At 39.0% G+C, this 26,104-nt stretch overlaps 2 protein-coding genes across 7 annotated transcripts; both read left to right on the forward strand.

Annotated features, from left to right (window-relative positions):
* Positions 1 to 1,279: 1,279 nt before the first annotated feature.
* Positions 1,280 to 9,223, forward strand: LOC137024027 (guanylate-binding protein 4-like). Of its 4 annotated transcripts, none has more exons than XM_067391181.1 (10): positions 1,280 to 1,409; positions 2,243 to 2,435; positions 2,568 to 2,695; positions 2,882 to 2,991; positions 5,107 to 5,294; positions 5,852 to 6,094; positions 6,329 to 6,609; positions 7,431 to 7,643; positions 7,748 to 7,850; positions 8,002 to 9,223. In XM_067391181.1, exons 2-10 carry the CDS (start codon positions 2,261 to 2,263, stop codon positions 8,445 to 8,447), a joined length of 1,887 nt encoding a protein of 628 aa, XP_067247282.1. In that variant the 5' UTR covers positions 1,280 to 1,409; positions 2,243 to 2,260; the 3' UTR covers positions 8,448 to 9,223. The 4 variants fall into 4 exon arrangements, with proteins under 4 accessions (XP_067247282.1, XP_067247285.1, XP_067247284.1 ...); XM_067391183.1 differs by having other exon boundaries at positions 1,356 to 1,409; positions 2,204 to 2,435; XM_067391184.1 differs by lacking the exon at positions 8,002 to 9,223 and having other exon boundaries at positions 7,534 to 7,643.
* A 595-nt stretch (positions 9,224 to 9,818) lies between these two features.
* On the forward strand, positions 9,819 to 24,087 carry LOC137024823 (guanylate-binding protein 4-like). Of its 3 annotated transcripts, none has more exons than XM_067392711.1 (10): positions 9,819 to 9,938; positions 10,605 to 10,797; positions 10,903 to 11,030; positions 17,379 to 17,488; positions 19,938 to 20,128; positions 20,327 to 20,569; positions 20,672 to 20,952; positions 22,246 to 22,458; positions 22,561 to 22,663; positions 23,306 to 24,087. In XM_067392711.1, the coding sequence occupies exons 2-10, from the start codon at positions 10,623 to 10,625 to the stop codon at positions 23,746 to 23,748; spliced, it is 1,887 nt and encodes a 628-aa protein (XP_067248812.1). In that variant the 5' UTR covers positions 9,819 to 9,938; positions 10,605 to 10,622; the 3' UTR covers positions 23,749 to 24,087. The 3 variants fall into 3 exon arrangements, with proteins under 3 accessions (XP_067248812.1, XP_067248813.1, XP_067248811.1); XM_067392712.1 differs by having other exon boundaries at positions 9,874 to 9,938; positions 10,566 to 10,797; XM_067392710.1 differs by lacking the exon at positions 9,819 to 9,938 and adding an exon at positions 9,945 to 10,484.
* The last annotated feature ends 2,017 nt before the right edge of the window (positions 24,088 to 26,104 follow it).

The following is a 26,104-nucleotide window of genomic DNA, read 5'->3' on the forward strand; positions in this document are numbered from 1 at the left end:
ATGGACAATGCCAAGTAATAAATGAAGATTTTGAAGAATTAATGCAGACATAACAACTGGTGTTCTTCTTGAAACAAAACAATGGCATATTTTAAGATATGTCAGTGCAAGTTGCTTTCAGTTAAAACAGCTCAAACATATATTTTAGTCTGGGACTAGGCTTAAACCTTGTCTGTGAACCCAGGGGATATACATATAAAACATAAATAACATCTAAAAATAACAATAATTATAACCTCCCTGGGGCCATGTGTAGGAAATCCTCTTCTGGACAGCCTTTATAACAAAACATCCTCTACTGCCTGAAGGAGGAGCACACACTAACAAAACTAAACTAAACAAGAAACTTATATAATTAGTTAAAGAAACACAAAGTTTATATATTGCTTCTACAAAGTGATATTAGTTACCATTTGTGCTAACATCCACACACTCAGCTGGACTGCTCCCCAAAATCACTTACATTAGTCTTCATGAACAACAACAAAAGGACAGGAGAGGTTGTTAGTTCTGCCACCTTCACTGAATGGAATTTTCAGGACAATGAACAAACATCATAAACAGCAGCGTGTGATTTTTTTTAATATGACAACATTGTTAAAAGCACAGAAATTTCACTTATACCTTGTTCTAGAGGAAAAGCCTTCTTTTGACCATTAAACATTAAAAAGTTTTGTTATCATGAGTTGCTACAGTCAGGGTTTATTGACCATGGATTTAAGAATCTCTTAGCATTTCAGTCCATGTCAGCAGTTTTACGACCACAACGCAGCCCTGAAGTATCAGCAGAGATCAAGTCGACTAGATTATCCATTGTGAAGACCTCATCGACACGACAGCCAGTAGCACAGTTGACACAATCTGCATTGTAAAAAGCGCTATATAAATAAAGGTGACTTGACTTGACTTGACTATTTCAGAGACTTCAGAATCTAAACCCTTTCCACGTGTATGTGTTGTTGTAATGATGTAATCTTGTAACGTTTATTGTTTTTCATGCAGTAATCTAATAGTCATTTACTCATATATATGTTTTTATCCAAACAACTTTTTAAACACATTTCTCTGGTAGAAAGTTTTTTTAGTAAAAGAGGTTTCTGGACATTGAACTCTTGACCTTTGCATTGTTAGTGTCACACACTACTGGTTGAGTCACATGTTAACGTATTTTCCCCAGTCTTTTCATGATACATGATATCCAGGACAAAGTCAATTGCTTATTTTGAAAGTGAAACCAAGAGTTATACTTCTCATTGCTCTTTACTTAGTCGATAAATAGGACATCCCCTAACTTACTCTAGACCAATAAGCCTTAAAAGGCTGGACCCAAGATATAAAGATAGAATGTCAGGAAGCTACAACTTGTATACAGCTCAGATTGAGCTACTGAAGTTAAGTAAAGCAAAAAGGTAAGTGACTTTCCTTCATCCATGGGTTACATGGGTATTACAACACAGTTTTTAAGGATGTTTATGTTTATGGGTGGAGTTGGGATTAGCAGATAGAAAATATCATTGGCTCAGTATAAAAGCTAATACACATGCAGAGTCATCATAAACCATATATAATTGTGTGTGTGTATGAGGATATGAGTGATATCTACACCCTGACATGTCTTGATAAAGTTTAGGGCCATTATAAAGCTGATAAAGTTTAGGTCCATATTTTGAGTTATTTTTTTGTGTATATTTGTCAAAAAAAATTTTTTCTTTTTGGAACCGGTTCTAAACTGGAACCAGTTCTCATTACACTACCCTATTGGTTACATTTTCTTGTGACGTTGTTTATCAGCTAAACCAAGTAAGTTTATAGATATGTAGCATATATACCATATATAGATATATGGTAGCTGGACACAAACCTGACAGGATTTCTTTGTATCTGAATCAGTGTTCTTGTGTAATTTGTGGTGAATGTGTATATGTGTGCATTATGTGAGTGTGGATGTCTGTATGTGTTGAAAGATGTGGGTTTTTTTTGTGTATAAGCCTGAATATTCTGTGGTTTTTTGCTGTTCCTCTATCCACATGTGTATGCGTGTGCTACGATGACATAAGAAACATTTTTTTTTTTTTTTTTCACAAACTTCCCCAAACTGAAAAAGTTAAAGCTTGCTCATCCGGTGAATGACTCTATTGTGTACTGTAGAATTACTGGAATATTTTTCAACCCATCTTAACTTTTTACCTCCATTACACTGCAGTTACTTAAAGGATTTTAAAGGTGCGTATCTGTTGGACAGCTTTATTCTCCAGTGATCATGGACAAACCAGTATGCTTGATTGACACGGAGTCAGATGGGAAGCTGTGTGTGCAGCAGTCAGCTCTACAGATCCTGCAGCAGATCCAGCAGCCAGTGGTGGTGGTGGCCGTTGTGGGTCTCTACCGCACCGGGAAGTCCTACCTGATGAATCGCCTCGCAGGACAACAAACAGGTTAGACCCCCATAGACAGCACTGATAGCATCCAAAAACATTATGCAGTAACATGCAAGTCAATCTGTGTGTGTGTGTGTGTGTGTGTGTGTTGTTGTTTTTTTGTTGTGTGTGTTTGTGTGGCTTTATCAGGGTTTGCATTGGGCAGCACCATTGAGTCCAAGACGAAGGGCATCTGGATGTGGTGTGTGGATCACCCCACTAAAGCAGGAACCACTCTGGTGCTGCTGGACACTGAGGGACTCGGAGACGTGGACAAGGTGACTGCCAAACTATCTAACTATCTGTTGCAACATTCACACAGAACTTTGATTCCATAAATTGCTGAAGCTTCTTCTGTGTGAATGCATATTGTACACCAATCTCACAATCACAGATCAGACATTGTGTGTCTTCTATTATGGGTTGTGGTCTCATGTCAAATCAACGTACTCTATCTGTCTCAGGGGGACTCAAAGCATGACACCAAGATCTTCTCTCTGGCTGTCCTTCTGAGTAGCACTCTAGTGCTGAACAGCCGAGGAACTATTGACAACAAGGCCATAGAGGAACTGCAGTATCCTTCTGATCATAATTTCAATTTCTAAAGCAGGACTTAAAAATATATTGTTGTGATTGACTGCCACAATAGAAATATTCCTTATGTAACCCATGCAGTTCGCTTATGCCCAGCGTGGCCAGCGACACTGGGTATTAAAACTTGGTCTGTGTTGTGTTACGTTGTGTGGATGCAGAAACAGACACGGGACAGCAGGCAGCCGATGTCATGTGCTGATTGGTTTTCTTGTCTATAGGATTGTTCGAGATGCATTGGCGCTGCGCAGACCGATCGGCGTATGACATCAAAGTACAGTGAGAGCAATTCAAAAGCATAAGGAGTCGTATGCTCTCCAAACACTCTCGCACTACTTTGATGTCATACACCGATTGGTCTGCGCAGCGCCTAATGCATCTCAAACAAGCCTATCGTATCTTGTTCTCCTTGGTTCTTTGTGTGATTCATTACAGGTGTTCCTTGTTTAGTAGTCTTTGTGTGTATATAGTCCTCATTCCTTTGCCTAGTATTGTCCATGTAACTACTGTTTGGGGAATCTTATGTCCACCCTAAACACTCACGGCCTTACTACTAGTCCACACTTTCATGACGTAACGACGCTTTGACTGTTGGGAAGGAGCTTACACCAGAGCGGGCTCAGCAAAAGTGCACAGCAAGGGCGCATAATGGCCACAAAGGGGGCATTCATAAGCACCCTTCTGAAGCCTAAAATTGACAAATGGAACACTCTACTGTCTCGTGGACTTAAAAGACACGTGCACACAGCAGCCATTGTCCACAAGACCGAAAGTGCATAGAAGTGTGTCATTTAGGACAGGACCTTAGTCTTGTCCAAGTTTGTTTACTGCCAATTCATTTTCAATTTTATGTTTAGGACAAGAACATCAGAAGTCAGTTTGAGTCTTCAGTCTAGCTCTATCACCCTGCACATCTGTCCAACATGATACCTTTTGGCCTGCTGTACATGAGTCCCTTGCATTGGTGGCTCAAGACCAAGGGGTTTTCCCCAAGGGGCAACCAACTTTATATGATCAAGATCAAGATCTGTGATCTCATACACTATGCAAACTGGCACACTAGATCCTCCTGTGGTCTCTGAGAGCAGTATACATCCCAGGGCACCAGAATGTAGGATCAGACATTCTGTCGAAACAGGGGCTAAGACCTGGGGAATGGAGACTTCACCCCTGGGTGGGGAAGCGTATATGGGAGATTTTACAGCCATGTGGAAGTGGCTGTCCACTTTGGTTCTTCCTAACATACCCAGCCCCCCTGAGGCTGGATGCTATGGTACAGACATGGCCGAGGTTATGTCTGTATGCATTTCCCCCGATTGCTCTGCAATCCTAGGAGTTATGGAGAAAATCCACCGGTATGAAATAAGTCTACTCCTAGTAGCGCCATACTGGCAGAGCTGAATATTGTTCTCGGACCTAGTGTCCCTCTTTGACTCCTTTCCCCTGGAGATTCCTGTCAGGAGGGAGGCACGGTCCTTCACCACTGCCTGGAGATATAAAACCTGTGGGTTTGGCCTCTGAGGGGGCCCAAACTCATAGACTCATAGGGTTTTAACTTCATGGTGCGGATCTCGACAGATCTCGATGGATCTCTGCCCAGTTGGTACAGTGCTGGAGTTACTGCAGGATCGCTTTTTTTTTGCAGAATTATTCCCTTTGACACTAAAGATGTACGGCTACCATGTTCCTTGTTGACAGTCACCACGTTCCGTCTCACCATTGGACTAGTTGACACATGTTTCAGATGTAATCACGCAGAGGTGTTCTCAAAGCGTCAATGACACAGCGTCTCATTCCCTTCTCAGGGAACTGTGGTTACAGTTAAAACTTGCTACATTTTTTGTCAATAAACTGTGTTTGGTTCATCACAACTTGCCTACAGTGGACTCGTTACACTGTGAAATTTTTCATGCATTTAAATTACAATGATTCAATGTAATTATGGCATTCATGTTATAGATGTATTTTTTTTTTTCCATTGTGGCCATTAGTTACATTTGGTATATAACAACTCTTTTAAATTGAGATTACTATTTTAAATATGGTCCCTGGCTCATAGTGAATCTATAATCTATGTTCTTTAACTCACACTAAACAGATATGTCACTGAGTTAACAGAGTACATCAAGATCAAATCACCTGATGAAGTTGTAGATGATTCAGAGTTTGTGAAGTTCTTCCCCAGTTTCATCTGGGCTGTGAGGGACTTCACTCTGCAGCTAAATATCAATGGCCAAGATGCAACAGAGGATGAATATCTAGAATTTGCTCTGAAACTAAAACTAGGTAATATTCAAAGCTTGAACTTTTATTTAATTAACTGCTTGGTCCCACTTTATATTAGATGGCCGTAGCTACTACTATATACTTGCATCTAAATTTATCATTCAATACAATGCACGTATGAAGTACATTCATGTTTTTACATTGAACTTATATTTAAAAATACCTGCATGCAATTAGTTCTGTAATTACATTTGTAATTACACTGTTGATCCATCCCTTACATCTTAACACACCCTTAAACCTACCTATACCACCAAACCTCTCTAATCTAATCTCTCTAACACGTATCCCACCTCAATAGCAGCAAATGTGTTTTGCAATACAATATGATCACTATAAGTACATTGTACTTATTATTTGATGTAAGGCCACCTAGTATAAACCTGCTTTATTAGACTGTGCAGCTAGTTTATGGATATGTGATTAGTCTTTCTGTGAGCAAACAAAACCTTCCCACTTCCAATAACTGATTTTAGCTTTCTGTGTTTACCTACAGTGATATCCAAGGCCATTTATCAATAACATGTTTGTTAAATCTTTGTGTTGTTCTCTTGAAGGTACCTCGAGTCAAGTTAATAATTACAACCTTCCAAGAGAGTGCATTCGTAAATATTTCCCATCACGGAAATGTTTCACCTTCCCATTCCCAACCCATCCAGACAATGTCTCTTATCTGGAGACACTGGACCCAGCTGAGATTTCAAAACAATTTTTGGAGGTCACTGATCGTTTCTGCCAGTTTATCTTTGACCAGAGCCAAGTGAAAAATCTGAAAGATGGATATACTGTCACTGGCAGAGGTAAAACGTTAAGTCTCTTAATGTTTTGGACTGTCAGTTTTTTTTAAGTGGGCAGTGGGGTCTTCATGACATCTTCATGACATGGTGCTTGAAAAATCAAAAACAGATTTAGAAATGAATCCTCTTTGTTAAACATATCACCTGCCATTTGCTACTCTGTAAGCAGCTAGCATCCATTTATTCTTACCTTTTTTTCTCACCTTCCTTGTATTTTAACCCTGTGCCTTCATAAAGTTTTGGGTCATCTTGCAAAAACATATGTGGACACCATCTCCAGTGGGGCTGTGCCGTGTCTGGAGAATGCTGTGATCGCCATGTCAATGATTGAGAATGAAGCTGCATTGCAGGAGGGGCTTGAGGTTTACCAGAGTGGAATGGAGAAGCTCAAGAACTCCTTTCCCCTGGAACTAAATGAAATCACCTCTGAACACCAGTGTTTCACCCTCATGGCAACACAAACCTTCATGAAACGCTCCTTTAGGGATCATGATGGGAAGTACCTGACATCTTTAGAGGTAGGTGGGAGTTGCCTATCAAATTATACCATGGTCTGAATACTCTATTCTGATTGGCTGGAAGGTGTGCAATAAAACCGTTAAATGCACAGGTAGTTCAAAGTCAGTTTAAAGGAGTGATGAACTGAGAAATCAAATTTTCCTTGAGCATTTTACATATAAGAGGTCATCATATTATAAGAATATCCTGTAAGTTTTAGAGCTAAAAACTTCCTTGTTAGTCAAATAAAAACTTTAATTGACACCACACCCAGCAAACAACAGGATTTACAAAGTGCGTCAAAGGGCAGCAAGCACTGCCTCTGCAGAAGAAGATCAAAGCCTACTTCATAACTGCCTGTTGAGCCCCGCTCACCTATTCGTGTATGACATGCAATAGGATAGTTAGCCTAAGTAACATAGGCCTATGTGGTGCTAAACCAGATCAAGCTACCAAGCAATAAACATGCTGTTGAGGATTACAAAATATTGTGCAGTGCCTGGACTCGACAGTAATGTGACAACATGTAATTAACTGGAAGCAAGGTTCCAGGTTTTTAACCTGGAAAACTGGCTCAGGGGGTAGTGAAATTAAAAATCAAAAGTTTCCCAGTTCAAGCCCTAGTGCATCCTGGCTATATATGTCAAGTAACCTTAGGCAAGACACTGAACCCCTACTTGTTCCCAGTGGTTAGGATAGGACACCTTGCATGGTAGCCGCCACCACTGGTAGGTAAATAAGACTTGGATAAACGCTAAATGATAAGATGAAAGATAAAGTGCAAAAGAACTCAAACAATGAGCATTAAGCATCCTTCCTGATTTTCTGTGTGCTGTTTTAGGAAGCCATCAGTCGTCAGTTTGATGCGTATCTCTGGGACAATGAGAAGGCTTCTGAGGCAAAATGTGAAAGTCTTATGTCAGTTCTCTCTGACCCAATGACAGAAAGAATCAATGGAGGATTTTATGCCAGAGCTGGTGGTTACGATCTCTTCTGCCAGGACCTGGAGGACATTGTGATTCAGTACAATACACTGGCCTGCAAAGAAGTCAAGGTCATAAATTATATACATTACATTATATAGAACAATACTAATTATGACAATCATATATTCAACTTTTAACATCATGTTGACCCTTTACTTGCATTTCCTCATAGATTGCTGAGGTGTTGGAGAAGTTTCTACAGGAGAAGGTTGCAGTGACCACAGCCATTCTGCAGGCTGATGATAAACTAACTGAAAATGAAAGGAGGATTTGTGGTAAAACCTTTGTTTTCAGTGTATTCATTTTTAAACACATGGGATGACACTGTAGAGTCTATCTTAGATTTGTCTCCTTGATTGGACTCTTGTCTCTTTTGCATCTTTTATTCAACTGTTTTCTTCAACCACTTCTTTTATGGCTTACCAGAGGAGAGAGAGAGGGCAGTCCTTCTGGAACAGGAAATTATAGCTCAGGAAGAGAGGCAGCGTCAACTGGAGGAGAAGATGGAGACTGAACAACAGAATAATGAAGAGAGGGTGAGACAGGTCATAGAAGTGATGGAAGAGGAGATGTCCCGCCAACAACAGGAGACAAAGCGTGCAATGGAGAGTAAGATGAGGGAGCAGGCTGCCCTGATGGAGAAGGGCTTTCAGGAGAAAGCTGACAGGATGGCCTGGGAGATAGACGAGTTGAAGAGAAAGAATGCAGATGTAGAGGAGACAATGTCAAGAAAGTATGGACAAATGATAGCAGATCAGCAGCGGAGAAATGAACAGAACATGGAAGTGCTGAGGCAGCAACACATACAGCAGATGCAAGCAATCAATAGCAGACCCGCACCTCGATCTCGATCCGGCTGTTCTATACAGTGAAATGTGTTGAAAGATGTAGTTCACTGCATTTACAGATTTCTGGATTAATAATTACTGTAATCTCACTGCATTTGACGTGACTTTTTGTTGTTTTGAAATCATAGCTACATATATTTTTCATGTTATATCACAGTTGTTTCTAGTCATTTTGTCAATTCAGTAATGTTTGATCACCCATTTATCTAAATTACATGGGCTGATTTTAGAATTTATAATCTGACAGGAACATATCTGACAGAAATAACATTGCAACAACTGTCTAAATTATTTCTTTCTTTTTTTTTTAGCTTTAATAAATATCAGATGTACAGTATAAGATTTGATTTAATCTAGATTTTATTTAGCCGTGAAAATTTCATAGGCTGAATGTCTCAGATCCTCATTGAAATGAGCATGTGAAACCAGCTGTAACAAATCTGCTTCCTGGATCGGTGAAAGAAAACAGACGAGTGAATGTTTCCTAGATCTTCATGTTCTGTAAACACTGGATTAGACTAACCAATGTAAGGCAACATGATGTTTATAAGTGATCACTGCCAAATCACATTGATTTAGTGCTTTACACAATACAGTTTGTTTCAAAGCAGCTTCACAGTAATAAAATGTCAATGTAGCAAAAGTTCAGCAATTATGAAAAAAAAGTTCAGCTAAAAGCAAGTAAAGTCATGTGTATTTATATGGCGCTGTATATATTGTAATACTGTATGGTATCCCAAAAGCCCTGGATGTTATCAACTGAATTTTTTTGTGATAGTAAAATAAAATACATATTCTGAAGATGATCTACTTTACAGTGGTGCTGATAGTGCCTGATGAACATCTCACAGTCATTTACGATCACAATCAATCCTCTTCTGGATTGGAATTGCAGCCTTTATAACAAAACTTCCCCCACTGCCCATAGGAGGAGCACACACTAACAAAACTAAACTAAACCAGAAACTTTCATTGTTGTGTTGTTTATCTTACAAGCTTTGTTATTTGTGTAAAGGCTTTATGCAGTTCAACACATTTTTATGGTTGAAAGTTCCTGGACATTGAATTCTTGACCTTTGCATTGTTAGCATCACACTACTGATTGAGTCACAGATTTTCCCCAGTCTTTTCATGATGTCTGAAACCCATGTGAAAGTCAGACATTGTTGGGAATTTCCTGTGACTTTAATCAGGGAAAAAAAAACAACACAGATTAACAATGACTCAGAGTGTCTTGTATCTGCTAACACGCCCTGCAGGTGCTTATTTTGAAAGTGAAACCAAGAGTTAAACTGCACATTGCTATTTGCTCAGTCAATAAAAGGGGATGTAAGTCAGCCACAGGGAATATCCAGAGTTACTGAGAGAACAGGGACATCCCCTAACTTACTCTAGACCATTTAGCCTAAAGAGGGCGGAGCTAAAGGAGTGTCTATGATATACAGACTGAATGTCAGGAAGCTTCATCTTGTATAAAACTCAGACTGAGCTACTGAAGTTAAGTAAAGCAAAAAGGTAAGTGACATTCCTTCATTCATGGTTTATATGTGTATTAAAACTTAATCACGGTTTATGAGGATGTTTATGGGTGAGGTTAGGATTAGTGGATAGAAAATATTATTGGCTCAGTAAAAGCTAATACACATGCAGAGTCACCATAAGCCATTTAATAATGTTTGTGTGTGTGTGTGTGTGTGTGTGTGAGAGAGATCTACACCCTGTCACGTTTTGGTAAACTTTAGGTCCATGTCTTACTTTGTTCATCAACTAAATCCAGTAAGTTTATAGACCAGAGAAGTTTGAATTGAGGACACAAACAAACCTGACAGGATTTTTCCGTCTCATTCATTGTTCTTGTGTAATGTGTGGTGAATGTGTGTATGTGTGCATTATGTGAGTGTGGATGTCTGTATGTGTTGATAGATTTATTGGATTTTTTATGTATGTTTATAAGTCTGTGGCTTTTTCTGTTTCTCTATCCACGTGTTTGTGTGTGTTGTGACATAAGAAACACTTTTACTGAAACTTCCCCAAACATAAAAAGGAAACACTGCTGATCTGGTGAATGTCTCTATTGATTACTGTAGAATTACTGGAATATTTCTCAACCCATTTTAACTTTTTACCTCCATTACGCTGCAGTTACTTAAAGGATTTTAAAGGTGCGTATCTGTTGGACAGCTTTATTCTCCAGTGATCATGGACAAACCAGTGTGCTTGATTGACACGGGGTCAGATGGGAAGCTGTGTGTGCAGCAGTCAGCTCTACAGATCCTGCAGCAGATCCAGCAGCCAGTGGTGGTGGTGGCCGTGGTGGGTCTCTACCGCACCGGGAAGTCCTACCTGATGAATCGCCTCGCAGGACAACAAACAGGTTAGACCCGCACATGCAGCGCTGATACCATCCAAAAGCTTATGAGAAACATGCAGTTACATGCATATAAGTCATTTTTTGTGTGTCATTGTGTGGCTTTATCAGGGTTTGCATTGGGCAGGACCATTGAGTCCAAGACGAAGGGCATCTGGATGTGGTGTGTGGATCACCCCACTAAAGCAGGAACCACTCTGGTGCTGCTGGACACTGAGGGACTCGGAGATGTGGACAAGGTGATGTAAAAACCAAGTACTGAAAAACAATCACCTAGTTCTGGCATGAAACTCTAAACGGCGCAAGCTGATAGGTCTTTAACTCATTTGGTAGTGATCACGTCATTATCTACATTGCTGTTGTTGCAGAACATATCTGGAATCAATGTCTAAGTGATTGATGTTTTATTACACATATTGTGTGATCTGTTTATTCCTAAATGGAGCAATCTTTACAAGTTTTAAACAAGTTTTATGTTAGAAATGTCAAGTCAACATTTCAACAGCTGCACCTGTAAATCACTCAGTATGTATACATAGACAACAATATTCTGATAATAACCCAATTAAGACAGTACTCTGATTAAGAAACTACCATGTAAACAGCCATTTCTGATTACTTTAATCCGGCTAAAGTAATACTCGAAGTAAACACAAATTAAATTAAGATGTGGAGTATACCTATTTTAGTCACATTATCGAAGTGCATTATAGACATGTACACACATTAATCACACAATTAACATCATGTGGGAAATTTTGCTGCATTTTGTGTGCACACATTGACAAACAACAGAGCATAGTTTCAAGCAAGAAGGCACAAATAAAATTGCTTTGTTCATAGTCTTGTGGAGTGATTACTAAACATAAGCTGGAGTGTTATGCATTTATGTCTATGAAGCATAAAAATTGCGTATTGTTAATATCTCTTTGAGTATACACTGTCTAAGCAATGGATGAGAAGGTTAAAGTAACACTCCACTTTTTAAAAAAATAGGCTCATTTTGCAACTCCCCTAGAGTTAAACAGTTGAGTTTTACCGTTTTCGAATCCATTCAGCCGATCTCCGGGTCTGGCGGTACCACATTTAGCATAGCTTAGCATAGTTCATTGAATCTGATTAGACCATTAGCATCTCGTTAAAAAATGACCAAAGAGTTTTGATATTTTTCCTATTTAAAACTTGACTCTTCTGTAGTTACATCGTGTACTATGATAAACAAAATGGAAAGTTGTGATTTTCTAGGCCGATATGGCTAGGAACTATACTCTCATTCTGGCGTAATAATAAAGGAACTTTGCTGCCGTACCGTGGGTGCAGCAGGAGCATTGATATTACACAGCGCCTGTGACCCCCTGCTTGCACAGGGAACGTGCCTTGCAACCATGGAGACGTTTGTGAGAGATGGTGCGTAATATCATTGTTCCTGCTGCACCCACGGTACATGAAGTAACTACAGAAGAGTCAAGTTTTAAATAGGAAAAATATCAAAACTCTTCGGTCATTTTTGAGCGAGATGCTAACGGTCTAATCAGATTCAATGAACTATGCTAAGCTATGCTTAAAGTGGTACCGCCAGACCCGGAGATCGGCTGAATGGATTTGAAAACGGTAAAACTCAACTGTTTAACTCTAGGGGAGTTGGAAAATGAGCCTATTTTCAAAAAAAAGTGAAGTGTTCCTTTAAAGTAAATAAGCATTCACATTCAATGAGATTACATGTTGTTTAGCTGCATAGAAAAATAATGACACTAACATGTTATTGCAGCGTCCAATCAAGCTATGTCATTCATTATTACTCCTAATGGCTTTTTATCAAATAATAGTATAAGGGTTATGCAATCATTATGAAATAACTTATTGATGATACTTGCTCAGGTGGTAAGGTAGGGGGTGTTTTTCCTATCTCTTCCTGTCTTCTGTAATCATTGTGCAGATATGCATTTCTGCCGATACAGCAGTTTGTTTTCTCACTCAACATCACAGTTATAGTACTTGAACTGTCTAGTTCTCTCATTACCCTGTGCAACTGTGTAGGGTGAAAAGTTGCTTTACAAATGTATAACAATAGTCTTCTTTCAGCTCTTTCAACCAAAAAATGATCTGTTTAGTGTTGAACAAGGCAGGAACAAGAGAAAAGGTTCCTGCTTTGTTGGAGGGTTAATTCATGCATGTTACATGTGCAGCATAGTGATGGGAAGTTCGGATCATTTTACCGACTCGGACTTTTGAGTCTAGTTCAACAAAATGAACGAATCTTTTTTCGAGTCATTTCGTTCATTTTAGCAAAATGTAATTAAAATGTTACGTGCTACTTCCCCAACACATCTACTACTTATGCAAACGTTGATCCCACTACAAACAATACAAAACTACAATGCTATAAGATTCAGAAATGATTAATTCATTACCTGGGTCTTCAGTTTATGACAAGCTGATTAAGCTCACCTCACCTCTTGTCTGACAAGTCTTCGGGTTTAAGTCATTCCTTAATGACGTGACAGGCAGTCCCATGCTAAACCAATGCAGTCTGAGCCGGTAAGAGAATTGATTAGTTCTTTTTATGAGTCTTTCGGGTTTTTGAGTCGTTCCTTAATCACGTAACAGACCCATACACTAAACCAATGTATTCTGAGCCGGAAAGAGAATTGATTAGTTCATTTCATGAGTCTTTCGGGTTTTGAGTCGTTCCTTAAACACGTGACAGACCCATACGCTATTTCTGACATTTCTGTCACTGTTTTTGTTACTGTTTCTTGAGGATCTGTGGTGTGTTATTATAAATAAATAAAGCCCTGTTATAAATAAAGTATTGATTAATTTATCTTTTTGACTGTCTATCTGTAAATAAACACTAGGCTATATAATAATATAATAATCCAAGCCTACAATACAAAGTATTTATAGCCTAGTTTGTTCATTTTTACTCCAATTTTGAGTTTGCTGTTATAATAATTGCTTTTCCTAGGCAGACTTGACATATTAGTCTAATATATGTATAAGAAGATTGCTCAAAAAGGACATAATGACATAAATTAAAAGCAAATAACATTTTGAATTTGAATTATTAATGTTAAAGACATCAAGGTTATGATAACTTCAGCTTTAACAGTTGTAACACAAACTCAAACAAAACTGGAGAGTTAACATTATTTACTAATAAATATAATGTGCTTGGGTCACACAGCATAGCGTATGGGTCTGTCACGTGATTAAGGAACGACTCAAAAACCTGAAAGACTCATAAAATGAACTAATCAATTGAATCATCAGGTGAACTACTACTAGCACAGAACCTGTAGAATATTGCACATGCGCGACTGAACGAATCACCCCCCGACACAATCGTTCTTCCCGAGTCACATTAAAGATTCGTTCAAAATGAACGAATCGTTCAAGAACGACACATCACTAGTGCAGCAGCAGCATGTCTTACATGCTCACAGCAATGTCTCTGAATGTATTGGCAGTAGCAAGTCTTGGTACTAGCTCTGCAGCAGCATAGCAGATCTGTTCCGCCAAGACCAAATACATTAACGTTGCCATATCCATTAGCATGCCAATCTCTATTACCAGAACTAATATCAAATGTCACAAGCAGTTTTAAGGGTCCAAGAATACTCTCACTTTTAGAGCAGATATCCTTATTCAGATAGAATATCATTGAGAATGGTCCGTGTACGTTTTGATAGTTTGTTTTCCAATTTGAAATGAAATACGCAGAAACGAGAAAACGGTCGTTTCCCGTTTTTTCGTTTGTTAAAAAAACCGGGAAAACGAGATTTTGACTCGATTTTCGTTTTTTTCGGGTCACGGATAGAAAACAGAAACACGACTTCAAAACTCGTTTTCCACATGTGGGCGGTCATTACACGCCCCTTTCAGCCGATTGGTCAATCAAATCTGAGCCATTGACGTCATCTTCAGTTCGTTCAACAAAATAACAGTCCTCTGCCGCTATATCAGTAGATGATATAAATCGGCTTTCTTCTGTGCAACCTAACGCGTATTTCACAGAAATATTTATTTCAGAAATGTTCATCAGCACACAGACTGTTGTAATGCTGTTTGTAGTTTAATATGCATGGTGAAACTGCGCTACCCACACAGAGGAGCGGATGAAAAGCACAGATTAAAAAAACTACAGTTTTTATTTTATTCTATTTTGAATAAATAGAATAAATCACAATAAATAAGTAGTGTAAGCAATTTTGAAAAACGAACAATAGCTCATCTTTCTTTCTTTATTTATTTTATATAGCCTAATATTGCCTGCTGAATATAGGCTAATGTTAATAACCCTTTGGTTAAAAGATTGAGGGAATAGCCTGTAAAGATCAAACATTAAAGATCAAAATTACAGCTACATAGCTATTTTAGCTATGACAAAAATAATATATAAATGTTAAGCCAAAACGAATTAATTTAAAGCTGAACTGAAACAGAAACCGGCGTTATAACTACCTCTCTAATTTGACACAAATCCAAATGTTTCAACATTCACGATTTGGAGGCTAAACTATATTTATTATTTAAACGCTTTTATTGTAGCCTACACAGACTACTTAAAATGAGAAGTATAACTTTTTATATGTTTGGTTGAATGTATGTTATTTTGACAGTTAACAGGCTGTGATGTCAAGTTACTAAAACTGATGTTGTGTGAGCGCGAGGCGCCGACGCGTTCACTTGAATTTTCTTATAAAAGCGGAAACAACTTAAAATACTCAGACATTTATGGTCAAATATATGTAACACCATTAGAATCTGTGAAGGGTTAAATAGGCCTATTATTTTGTACGCTCACAATAAAAACAAAACATTGCTCGTAAAATAAACAAAGAAATGTTCTGCCGTTTCTGTTTCCTTTCTGTGAACTTCTCAAAAATGAACCGACACTCATATTGTCGCATTTTTTCCCCTTTCATTTTGGTAATATGTTAATTACTTAAGTGAAATAAATTTCGCGCATAGACATAGGCTATTTATTCCTTTTATATAATTGAATCCTTTGTTCTCCGTTCACAGAAGCGCTGCAGGTGCGTGATGATGATGAATCCTCATGTTCTGTTGTTTATTCTGCTATTTGTTCATGTAGGCTAAAACTAAACCCCTGGAATTTGTTTAATGATTCACAGACATTTATCAATTCTATTTTCGTTTAATTACAATTTAATATAATCTTGTCGGTTAATGAAACGATGATCTCACCAGTTGAAAGTCAGGGGGAAAACAGAAATTATATTGACAAGGCAACAATAATTTTCGTTTAGTTTAAGTTTTTCAAAACATCCAGAACTGCATACAGTAAATTTTCCCGCTGTTTAAGCCACGAATATTTACAAAATAAAATAATTACAAAGATGATAAAAGATAATAAAATAATTACATAGATAATAAAAGTTAAAAAAAATGTTTAATATACGAGAGTTTTTGTTTTGCTGTTGTCCACTAAAGCAATTGACGCAGAATCGCCAATAGCCGTTAAATCGAAATTGAAAGTAAAATGTTCAGGGCCATTTATAGCTATAATTCATTCAAAAGCGAAGGAAATACAGAAAAAGTGAGGATAGCAAGTAAACTGTGACATATAATAATGTTCACTGTGTTCATAAAAGTGTTTAATTTAAGAGATAAAATCTGTATGGCCATTTATAAGCTAAGGAAAACTAAAAAGCCCCCCGATGGTGATAACGTTATTAGGTGTTGCCACCTAGTGGATAGCCTATTTTCTAATATGACTGCATAGTCTACTGCAAGGAATGCGTCTGCTAAATGATTGAATTTAAATGTATAAAATGTAAACAAAACATTAAAATAAGAAAAAAAAATGAGTGCGGTAGCCACTGATCTATAATAGAGAATAGTCTATCATTATGTATAGCCTATTGATCGGTGGTAGTAGCCCAAAGGATGTCATGCGCTTGGTAACAGATGTAGAGGCATTTACATTTTACATTTTAAAAACACAATGCCAGCTTAAAAACAGACTTAATTAAATTTACTGTAGGTTTTTTAAACTTTTTTTATCTGTGCAAACATATTTCTGTGAAATACGCGTTAGGTTGCACAGAAGAAAGCCGATTTATGTCATCTACTGATATAGCGGCAGAGGACTGTTATTTTGTTGAACGAACTGAAGATGACGTCAATGGCTCAGATTTGATTGACCAATCGGCTGAAAGGGGCGTGTAATGACCGCCCACATGTGGAAAACGAGTTTTGAAGTCGTGTTTCCGTTTTCTCTCCGTGACCCGAAAAAACGAAAATCGATTCAAAATATCGTTTTCCCGTTTTTTTTAACAAACGAAAAAACGGGAAACGACCGTTTTCTCGTTTCTGCGTATTTAATTTCAAATTGGAAAACAAACTATCAAAACGTACACGGACCGAGAATGAACACATGTATTCAATTAATAGCTTGCTAGTTTGTTGTAAATAGGAGGCACATTCTCAAAAAATAGATTGACGCAACACATTTACTTAAAGACCAATTTGCACAGATTTAATTTTGTTAATATAGAGCAGCTTTCTTTGAGGTTAATCTCCAATTTTTCTAACTCCTTGATTGTCTTTCTCTTTCTCAGGGAGACTCAAAGCATGACACCAACATCTTCTGTCTGGCTGTGTTACTGAGCAGCACTCTGGTCTACAACAGTCGAGGGACGATTGACAACAGAGCTGTAGAGGAACTGCAGTATCCTTCTGACAATCTAGATACCTATCTTGTCATTTAGCTGATGGTTTGTATCCAAAATGTGAAGTTTTAGCTCAAAATACCCCAGAGATCATTTCAATAATAATAATAATAATAATATGTTTTATTTATTTAGCGCCTTTCAGGAACCCAAGGATGCTTTACAGTAAGTTGCTATATAATATGAATACATATAAGTATACAGTCAGTATACAACATGTAATCAACCAGATAGAACAGACAAAGAAGGTTAATCTACATTAAACTTACAAAGAACAAGCATAGTGCTGGAAAGTTGAGACAGACAATCAATTAACAAAACATAAGGTGAATAAGTGTGTTTTGAGGACAGTTTTAAAGGTCTGAAGAGAAGAGATATCACAAAGGTCTTGTGGTAGCTTGTTCCAGAGCTTAGAAGCTGATATGCTGAAAGCCCTACCACCCACACTAGATAGACGGAACTTGGGTACTGCAAGCAAGTTTTCAGTGCTCGATCTCAGAATACGGGCAGGGACATAGGGGATAGGGATGGACTGGGACCAAAAATCGGCCCTGGCATTTTGGCCCAGACCGGCCCACCACCACATAAAATCACAAATACCACCCGTCCTTCTGCTTATATATATATACATATATATATATATATATATATATATATATATATATATATATATATATATATATATATATATATATATATAAAATTTATTTTATTTATTTATTTTATTTATTTTTTTGTAAGTTGTTTACAACCAAGTCACCAAAATACGATGAATACACACTGAGCATAACCCAACACACAACAGTAAATCTATTAGCCTTATTACAGTTTACATATTCTTATCACAATGTTAATTGTTGTTGGTGTGGGTGACATATATCCAACAAGCTATGTAAACAAGCTAGGTAGGTAACATTATAATCGCTAAAATAGTGGACTCACGGGAAAAAATTATCAGTTATCATCTTTTTTTGTTGTTGTTGTTGTTATGACTAATTACTCAGCACCGTCAGCATTAAAGAGAAAATAATCACTTCATCCGATGTTTTTGAATAAAATAGCCTTGACAGCCGACTTACTGGAACTCATCTGTCTGTAGAACTATTCTCTCCCGCCGGCGCCGCCGGACTTCTACAGAATCTACACACAAGCGAGTGTGACGTGCGCGGTGGACCAAACCACTGTGAGGCAAGGGAGGGGTGACTCAAAATGTTTCTAAACTTAAAACGCCCGTTTGCGTTTGTATTGCGTGGTTATTAATTATATTTTTTATTCCTGACCCCCTTGTCCCCCCCACGGTTTACACCCCTGCTGCTACTGCCGAAAACATTTGTGTCAATTTGACACATTTGGCAGCGTTTTTTTCTCTCATGCAGCTTCTCTGCACCTCCTTTGTGTTTCTTCTCCATGATCACACTGAAACTGCGTGCAGGCAGAAATCCTATAGATGGTGCTGTTCAAAGATATGATTGGGCCAGTCCAGTGTCAATCAAGAAAACAACCAATGGGCCGCTGAGCTATATGTTTCATGAGCCGAGTCTGTCAGAAGGAAAAAAAAAACTAGCCTATGTGATATTTTTGACTAAAGTGTTTTTGGCCAGCAGCCCAGTGTCAATTGAAAAAGCATTGGGCCGCCGATCTAGGCCTACCACTTTCATGGGCCGAGAGAAGTTTTTTTTTTTTGCGGTCGGCGACCGTCGGCCCCAAAAAGCACGTCGGCCCACCGGGAAAGTGCCCGGTATGCCAGATGGCCAGTTCGCCCCGTGATAGGGGATAATCATTTCACAGAGATAGGAAGGTGCTAAACCATGACGAGCCTTAAAAACTAGAGTAAGAATCTTAATCTTAATAAACTGGTAAACTTTATATCTGTAAATTAACTCAGATGAACTGTAATAAAGTGCTCTCACCTTCATTACTGCCATATCCAGTATCACTCTGGAGACTGTAAGCTGGATCACAAACAGTTTGTACTGATCTATCCTTGAGTAACACATTTTTAGCACAATCTCTGTTTTGTATTGTTCCCTTTGTATTGACATTCATTCACAAAGTCCGGTGTGAAATGATTCACGCAGACATAAACGAATTTTGGTAGAGTTGAGGGAGCATTTTCTTCAAAAAGAAAAGTCCCCTTTAATGCCATGTGTGGGTACAGTGTATTATGAGAAAGTGTAAGAAGAGCAAATTTATTTATTTATTTATTGAGAAAGGCACAAAAAGGAAAGTACATCTACTTGCCTACATCTACACCCACTTATCTACAGCTATCTGCTTCCTTTATTGCTTGGCTTGGTGATACTGAAAAGAATTTAGCACTGGTGTTGATAATTTGCTTAGTACTTCATGGAATGACAGTTTTGTTTTGTTAGACAATGCATCATGTGCTGTTGTTTGACAGTCACTTGACAAGCCTGACATGTTTGGCATACCTGAACAAACTCTCAGATATGTCACTGAACTAACAGAGTGCATTAAGGTCAAATCATCAGATGAGGATGCCGACGATTCAAGCGAATTTGTGAAGTTCTTCCCTAGTTTCATCTGGGCTGTGAGGGACTTCACTCTTGAGCGAAAGATTGATGGCAAAGATGCAACAGAGGATGAGTACCTAGAGTTTGCTCTGAAGCTGAAACCTGGTAATTTTATAATAGTAAAAAAACATTATTTTAGTAAAATTATTATTTTAGGAGCCCTTACAATCGCTATCACTTTTTTGTGACTAGTTTTTGTCAACAGGTTTGTCTCTTTTAAAATTCATAATTTATTGAGATAATACTTATGGTTCAATAATATTTGAATTGAGAGAATCTACAGCATGCCCTCATTTGTTTTAGGCACATCAAAAAAAGTGATGGAGTACAACTTGCCCAGGGAGTGCATCCAAAAATTCTTCCCTTCCAGAACGTGCTTCACTTTCCCATTCCCAACCGCTCCAGAGAATGTGTCTCGTTTGGAGAGTTTGGATCCTGCTGACCTTTCCTCTGACTTCCTGGAGGTCACAGATCGATTCTGCAAGTTTGTCTCTAACAAGAGCCATGTGAAGAAGCTGAAAGATGGAATCACAGTCACTGGCAGAGGTGATTCAAAATTCAATCTGAAGAGTTTGCATGTACATACATATGACTGTTGTTCAATACCTTTTCTGTACCATTATGTTTGACTTCTTTCCTTCTCTGAAGTTCTGGGTCACTTGGCGAAAACATACGTGGACACCATCTCCAGTGGGGCTGTGCCGTGTCTGGAGAATGCTGTGATTGCTATGGCAATGATTGAGAATGAGTCTGCAGTAAAAGAGGGGCTTGAGGTTTACCAGAGTGGAATGGAGAAGCTGAAGGACTCCTTCCCTCTGGAACTGAAAGATGTATCCTCAGAACACCAACATCTCAGCAACATGGCGACACAAACCTTCATGAAGCGTTCCTTCAGGGACACTGATGGGAAGTACCTGAAATCTCTAGAGGTAGGTTGGATCTCAGTTTCAGTTCATGTAGGATGATGCGGTGAATGACTCAGATTACAACTGTAACCATGCTTCCCTGACAAGGGAATGAGATGCTGCGCCTGAGAATTGGAAGATGTGGGAAGAACGTGTGAAATCAGTCCAATGGCATGACATAGGCGGGTGATGTCATGACCAGGAAACTATAAAGCATACCAAGACCAAACAGAGTTGGCTTCTAATAGGCTGAAACAAGTCAATCACAGACATCCAAACATATACACAAGACAGGCCCTTGTTAGTACGGCGGCATGGGTATGTTTCCATAGAGCCCAAATCTAGGTTAATAAAATCTAACAAATGTGTGCTGAGAGCACTAGCCCTCCACATCACATACATCTTGGAAGGGAAACTCCCAATAAAACAGCTTTTGAAGCAGCCATACTCCTAGTCAAGTGGACCCGGACAACCATATGTGAAAGCTGATATGCAAGAGAGATAGTCTCAAATATCCACTTGCTCTCCTCTGTTTAGATCCTGGGGACCCCTTCCAAGGTGACCTAAAACACACAAACAGCTAATCAGATTTACTGTGGACTCTGTGGACATAAGCGTCTATTGCTCTAACTGAGCAAAGTAGATTCATTTTCTCCTGGTCTGAAGTTTGAAAAGGGGGAGGACAAAATGCCTGCAGTACAATAGATCTTGCCACATTAGTGGGTGACCATAGGAACATAACTAGGGTATGAAAAAGCTTTCATCAGGCCTGGTGCAAATTTCAAACATGACGAGGAAACTGACAGGGCTCGCAAGTTTTCTATTCTTTTGAGAGACGTAATAGCGAGGAAAAAAAGAAAGGTTTTAGAGTCACAAACTTAACTGGGACCTCCTCAATAGGCTCAAAGGGAGCCAAGGATAGTCTTCCAATACCATGGTCAAGTCCCAAACCGGCGCCCTCGTGAGAAGTTCAGGCATCATCCCCAAAGCACCACAAAGAAAACAGGTTACCAATGGGTCTCTCTTGCATGTGCTTCACGACACAATCATGCAGAGACATTCCCATAGCCTCAAATTCTCAGACACAGCATGAGTTCCCTCGAAAGGGAACACTTTACTCACTTATACTGGGCAGATTATCTCAAAATTTAAATTAAATTGCAATGTTTTCAGGACCAAAAACATATTGCAAGCTAATCAGTGTTATTATTTTGCTGCTTCTGTGGTGAGAAGAGATGTCAGAGTGTACATAGATGAAATGTCCTCTGATGCATTATACACTAACTGTTACTTGCATGCTACATGTTGTGTTTTTAGGAAAACATTAATAAACTCTTTGATGGATATCTGTGCCAAAACGAGCAAGCTTCAAAGAGACGATGTGAGGATCTCTTGTCATCCCTCTCTGCACCAATGATGGAAAATCTCAAGCAGGGTTCCTATGCTAAACCTGGTGGCTATGATCTCTTCTGCAAGGATCTGGAGGACATTGTGAAGAATTACAACAGCCAGGCCAATAAAGAAGTCAAGGTCTTGCTCATATTATACTTATTACACATCTTTATACACACTGCACACTACAGAAATCTGATCAACATCACAGTTATCAGTTTTTTTTCCGTATGTCAATAGGCTGAAGAGGTCCTAGAGGAGTTTCTGAAGCAGAAGTCTGTGGATTCTAAAGCAATTCTGCAGGCTGACAAAAAACTGACTGAGAAGGAAAAGAAGATTAAGGGTGAGAGCCTTAAGCATTTAAATCCCAATTTCCTTGTTTGTATATTCTTACCAGGTTCCTTGTGTAAGAGGTGCTCAAAGGTTTAGGTACTTGTGAGAGTACTGCTGAGACACTGAATGGAAAAGAAGATGTAACAGCCAAATTATTTTAGTACAAGCTGTTTCAAGGTTCCAAGAATTGCACCCTGCAATAACAATTATAGTCCAGGGTGGCTGTGTATGCCATTATCATTATGAATCAAGATCAATGTGATCAAGATCAGTACTTTGAACTCTTCTGGCTCCATTTTAAAGGGTTTTTTAAAGGGTTAGTTCACCAAAAAATGAAAATTCTGTCATTAATTACTCAGGACGTTACAAACCCATAAGACTTGATCAAGACATTATCAGTTCACCTCTGGAACACAAATGTCAATGTTTTTGATGAAAAAATCAAAATGCTATTGATGTTTTTGAAAAAATGCAACTTAGATGAAAATAAACTCTCAGTAAAATATTGGAAGTTGAAAATGGAAGGAAGTGTTCTTCTTAAAAGGTGTATAAGTATATTTATAAGCATTCACAGAAGTATATTGCCTTAAAGGACAATGAATGACATGTAAAATCAGTTTTCTTCTTTCTATTTTTGTCAATGAATGATCAGAGGAAATAGAGAAAGCAGCCCTCCTGCAGCAGGAAATCAAAGCTAAAGAGGAGAAGCAGCGACAACTCGAAGAGAAGATGGAAGCAGAGAAACAGAGTAATGAAGAGAGGATGAGACAGATGAAGGAGAAGATGGATGAGGAGCTGAGGCTCCAGAGAGAGGAGGCTGAGCGTGCCATGGACAGTAAACTGAGGGAGCAGGCTGCTCTGTTGGAGAAGGGCTTTAAGGATAAGGCAGATAGGATGACCCAGGAGATGGAAGAGTTCAAGAGACAGAATGCTGAAGCCGAGAGTAACAGAGCTAGAGAGTTTGCAGAGATGTTAGAGAACTCAAACAAGAGACATGAGGACTCTATGGCTATGATGATGCAGCAACACAAAGAACAGATGCAGGCCATTCAGCGGATGAATGCACGCTCTTCAGGCGGATGTTGTATTTTGTGAAATGCTTTAATTCTGTGATCATCAAACTCATCAGAGGAATATATAGAGGTATAACTTTACAATAAAACAATACATTTGATCTCATTCTATCTTCACTTCACTTCAACTTCAGTGATATTTGATATGATGGATTAGGAAATTTAAATTTCACTTCCCAAGCATATTTTGTGTGTCTAGTTTAAATGATCTATGATGTATCATAATTACGTTTATTTGACATTAGTATTTCATTTTAAAAAGTGACAAATAAGGTTGATTAGTGATTCAACTATTTCTATGTCATTCCATGTAATCATCAAATAAACAGATGGTATTAGTAAAAACAAAACCTGTGTGTGTGTGTGTGTGTGTGTGTGTGTGTGTGTGTGTGTGTGTGTGTGTGTGTGTGTGGCAGAGGGGTGGTTAATAATTTGAGTACTATCAATATTCAGGCAAGAAACTGAGACAAAAAATGAGGTAATTACACATTTAGGGTTTTCACCATTTTTCTTTAATGAAATTGTGCCATCTGTTTGCTCTACTAAATGATAAAAATGATGACATTAAAGGAGATTTTTACAATATGCAATGTAAGGCTTGCTAGTGTCAAACTCTATAAGCCCTTCAGGCTCAAGATATTTAAAGAGAAGATTAATGAGAGAGACTTAAATGAAAAGAGAATCTAGAATTGTGTGACTGCATTGGTGGGTGTAAATAAATCCCTGTTTACACCTGGTATTAAGATGCATTTTGACTGATTGGATCACAAGTAGACGGCAAAGTAGACCAAAAACAGCTGTAAAGTGGTCTTAAACACGTTTAGCTTGTCCACTTTAAACCACTTCCAGAGGTATTCGAAAACACATTTTACCAGATTTCTTTCATAGTGTAAGACGCTTATGTGGTCGAATGTGTTTAAACAGACACAAAAGACCACCTGCTCTCCACCTACTGACATAACGCGTAAACATTATGTGAAAACAGACATCCCAACCTGCAAAAAGTAATTTCAGGGAGGTATCCCGTTGCTGTTACAAATAGTGCAGCGAGCAAGACTGACATTATGTTTGACTCTTATAAGACAGGGGTACACTTTCGTGTAGTCTGCCGTAAAATGTGTCTTATACTTTTTTTTGTGGCACTCTCCCTCTGCCATGGTGCTCCTGTTTCTAGATAGACATAACTGATTAATTTGGTTCGGGAGAAGAGATAAAAGCCCGCCCACACTGACAATTGATTGGTTGATTTGCCGAAACAGGCCAATCAGGATGCTCTCTGTCTTACATGCGCTTCGCACACACGCACACTAGCACACACACGCAAGGTCTCTCGCTCCCTCTCCCTCTCTGCCGTGCGCGCTACACGGTTTGAAACACAGTCTCTGTCTCGCATGCGCGCTCTTGCTTGCTCGCTCTAGATTCCGGGAGATTTTAACTAATTTGCGGGCATCAGGGAGCCGCTATCAATATGCGGGAGAGTACCGGAACTTCCGGGAGACTTGGGATGTCTGTGAAGAGCGCTCTAGACAGATGGGATTTAAACTTTGTTGGCTGAAGACCCAAGTTTGGTTTGGACGCCAGAGTCTCCAGCCGTCATGGCCGCCTTGCCAGAGCTTCCAACCATCATTGCCGTCATGGCTGCCAACCCAAAGTCCCCTTACATCATGGCCGTTCAAGTTTTCCCCTTTTTTATGGGGGTGTGGGGGGGGGGGGGGGGTGTAGTCTCTGAGACTATGTTTAATGGCAGTTAATGTTAAGCCACAGGCACCATCTGGTGTCATCTTCACCATCTTTCCCCAAGGCGACGCGACCGCTACAGCTTCTTCCAGAGGCATCGGTAATGGCTATGGTGATGGCTAGGCCACCCATGAACTCGCTGTGCCCCATGACACGGAGGCCATGGTAGTGGTAGTCTCAAGTTCCACCAGAGTCGTCTTGGTGGTTTACAACCACCTGATCCATCCTATTGCGGTCCTTCACCCCATGATCCAGGCCCACCACTGCTCCATGTCTCATGGTCTCAGCCAATGCTCCACATCTCACGGTCTCAGCCACTGCTCCATGGTCCAGGCCCGACACTACTCCATGTCTCACGGTCTCAGCCACTGCTCCACAGTCCAGGCCTGCCCTTGTTTAACAGTCCAGTAGCCGCCCTTTAGAGGGGGAATATGTAACGTTGTTTGGGTTTTGTTCATGTGTTTATTTTGTATTCATGCTCACAGTCTTAGTTCCTTGTTTGTCATGTGATTCCCTTGCCCCTCATGTGATCTGATCATATGCTTCCCTTGTTTCGTGTGTCATGTTTTCATTGGTTGTTTTTTCTATGTGATCCCTATAGTCTTGTATTTAAGTCCTTTTGTTTACCATGTTACTTTGTT

This window comes from Chanodichthys erythropterus, chromosome 8 (assembly GCF_024489055.1).
Source record: "Chanodichthys erythropterus isolate Z2021 chromosome 8, ASM2448905v1, whole genome shotgun sequence".
Classification (NCBI taxonomy): domain Eukaryota; kingdom Metazoa; phylum Chordata; class Actinopteri; order Cypriniformes; family Xenocyprididae; genus Chanodichthys; species Chanodichthys erythropterus.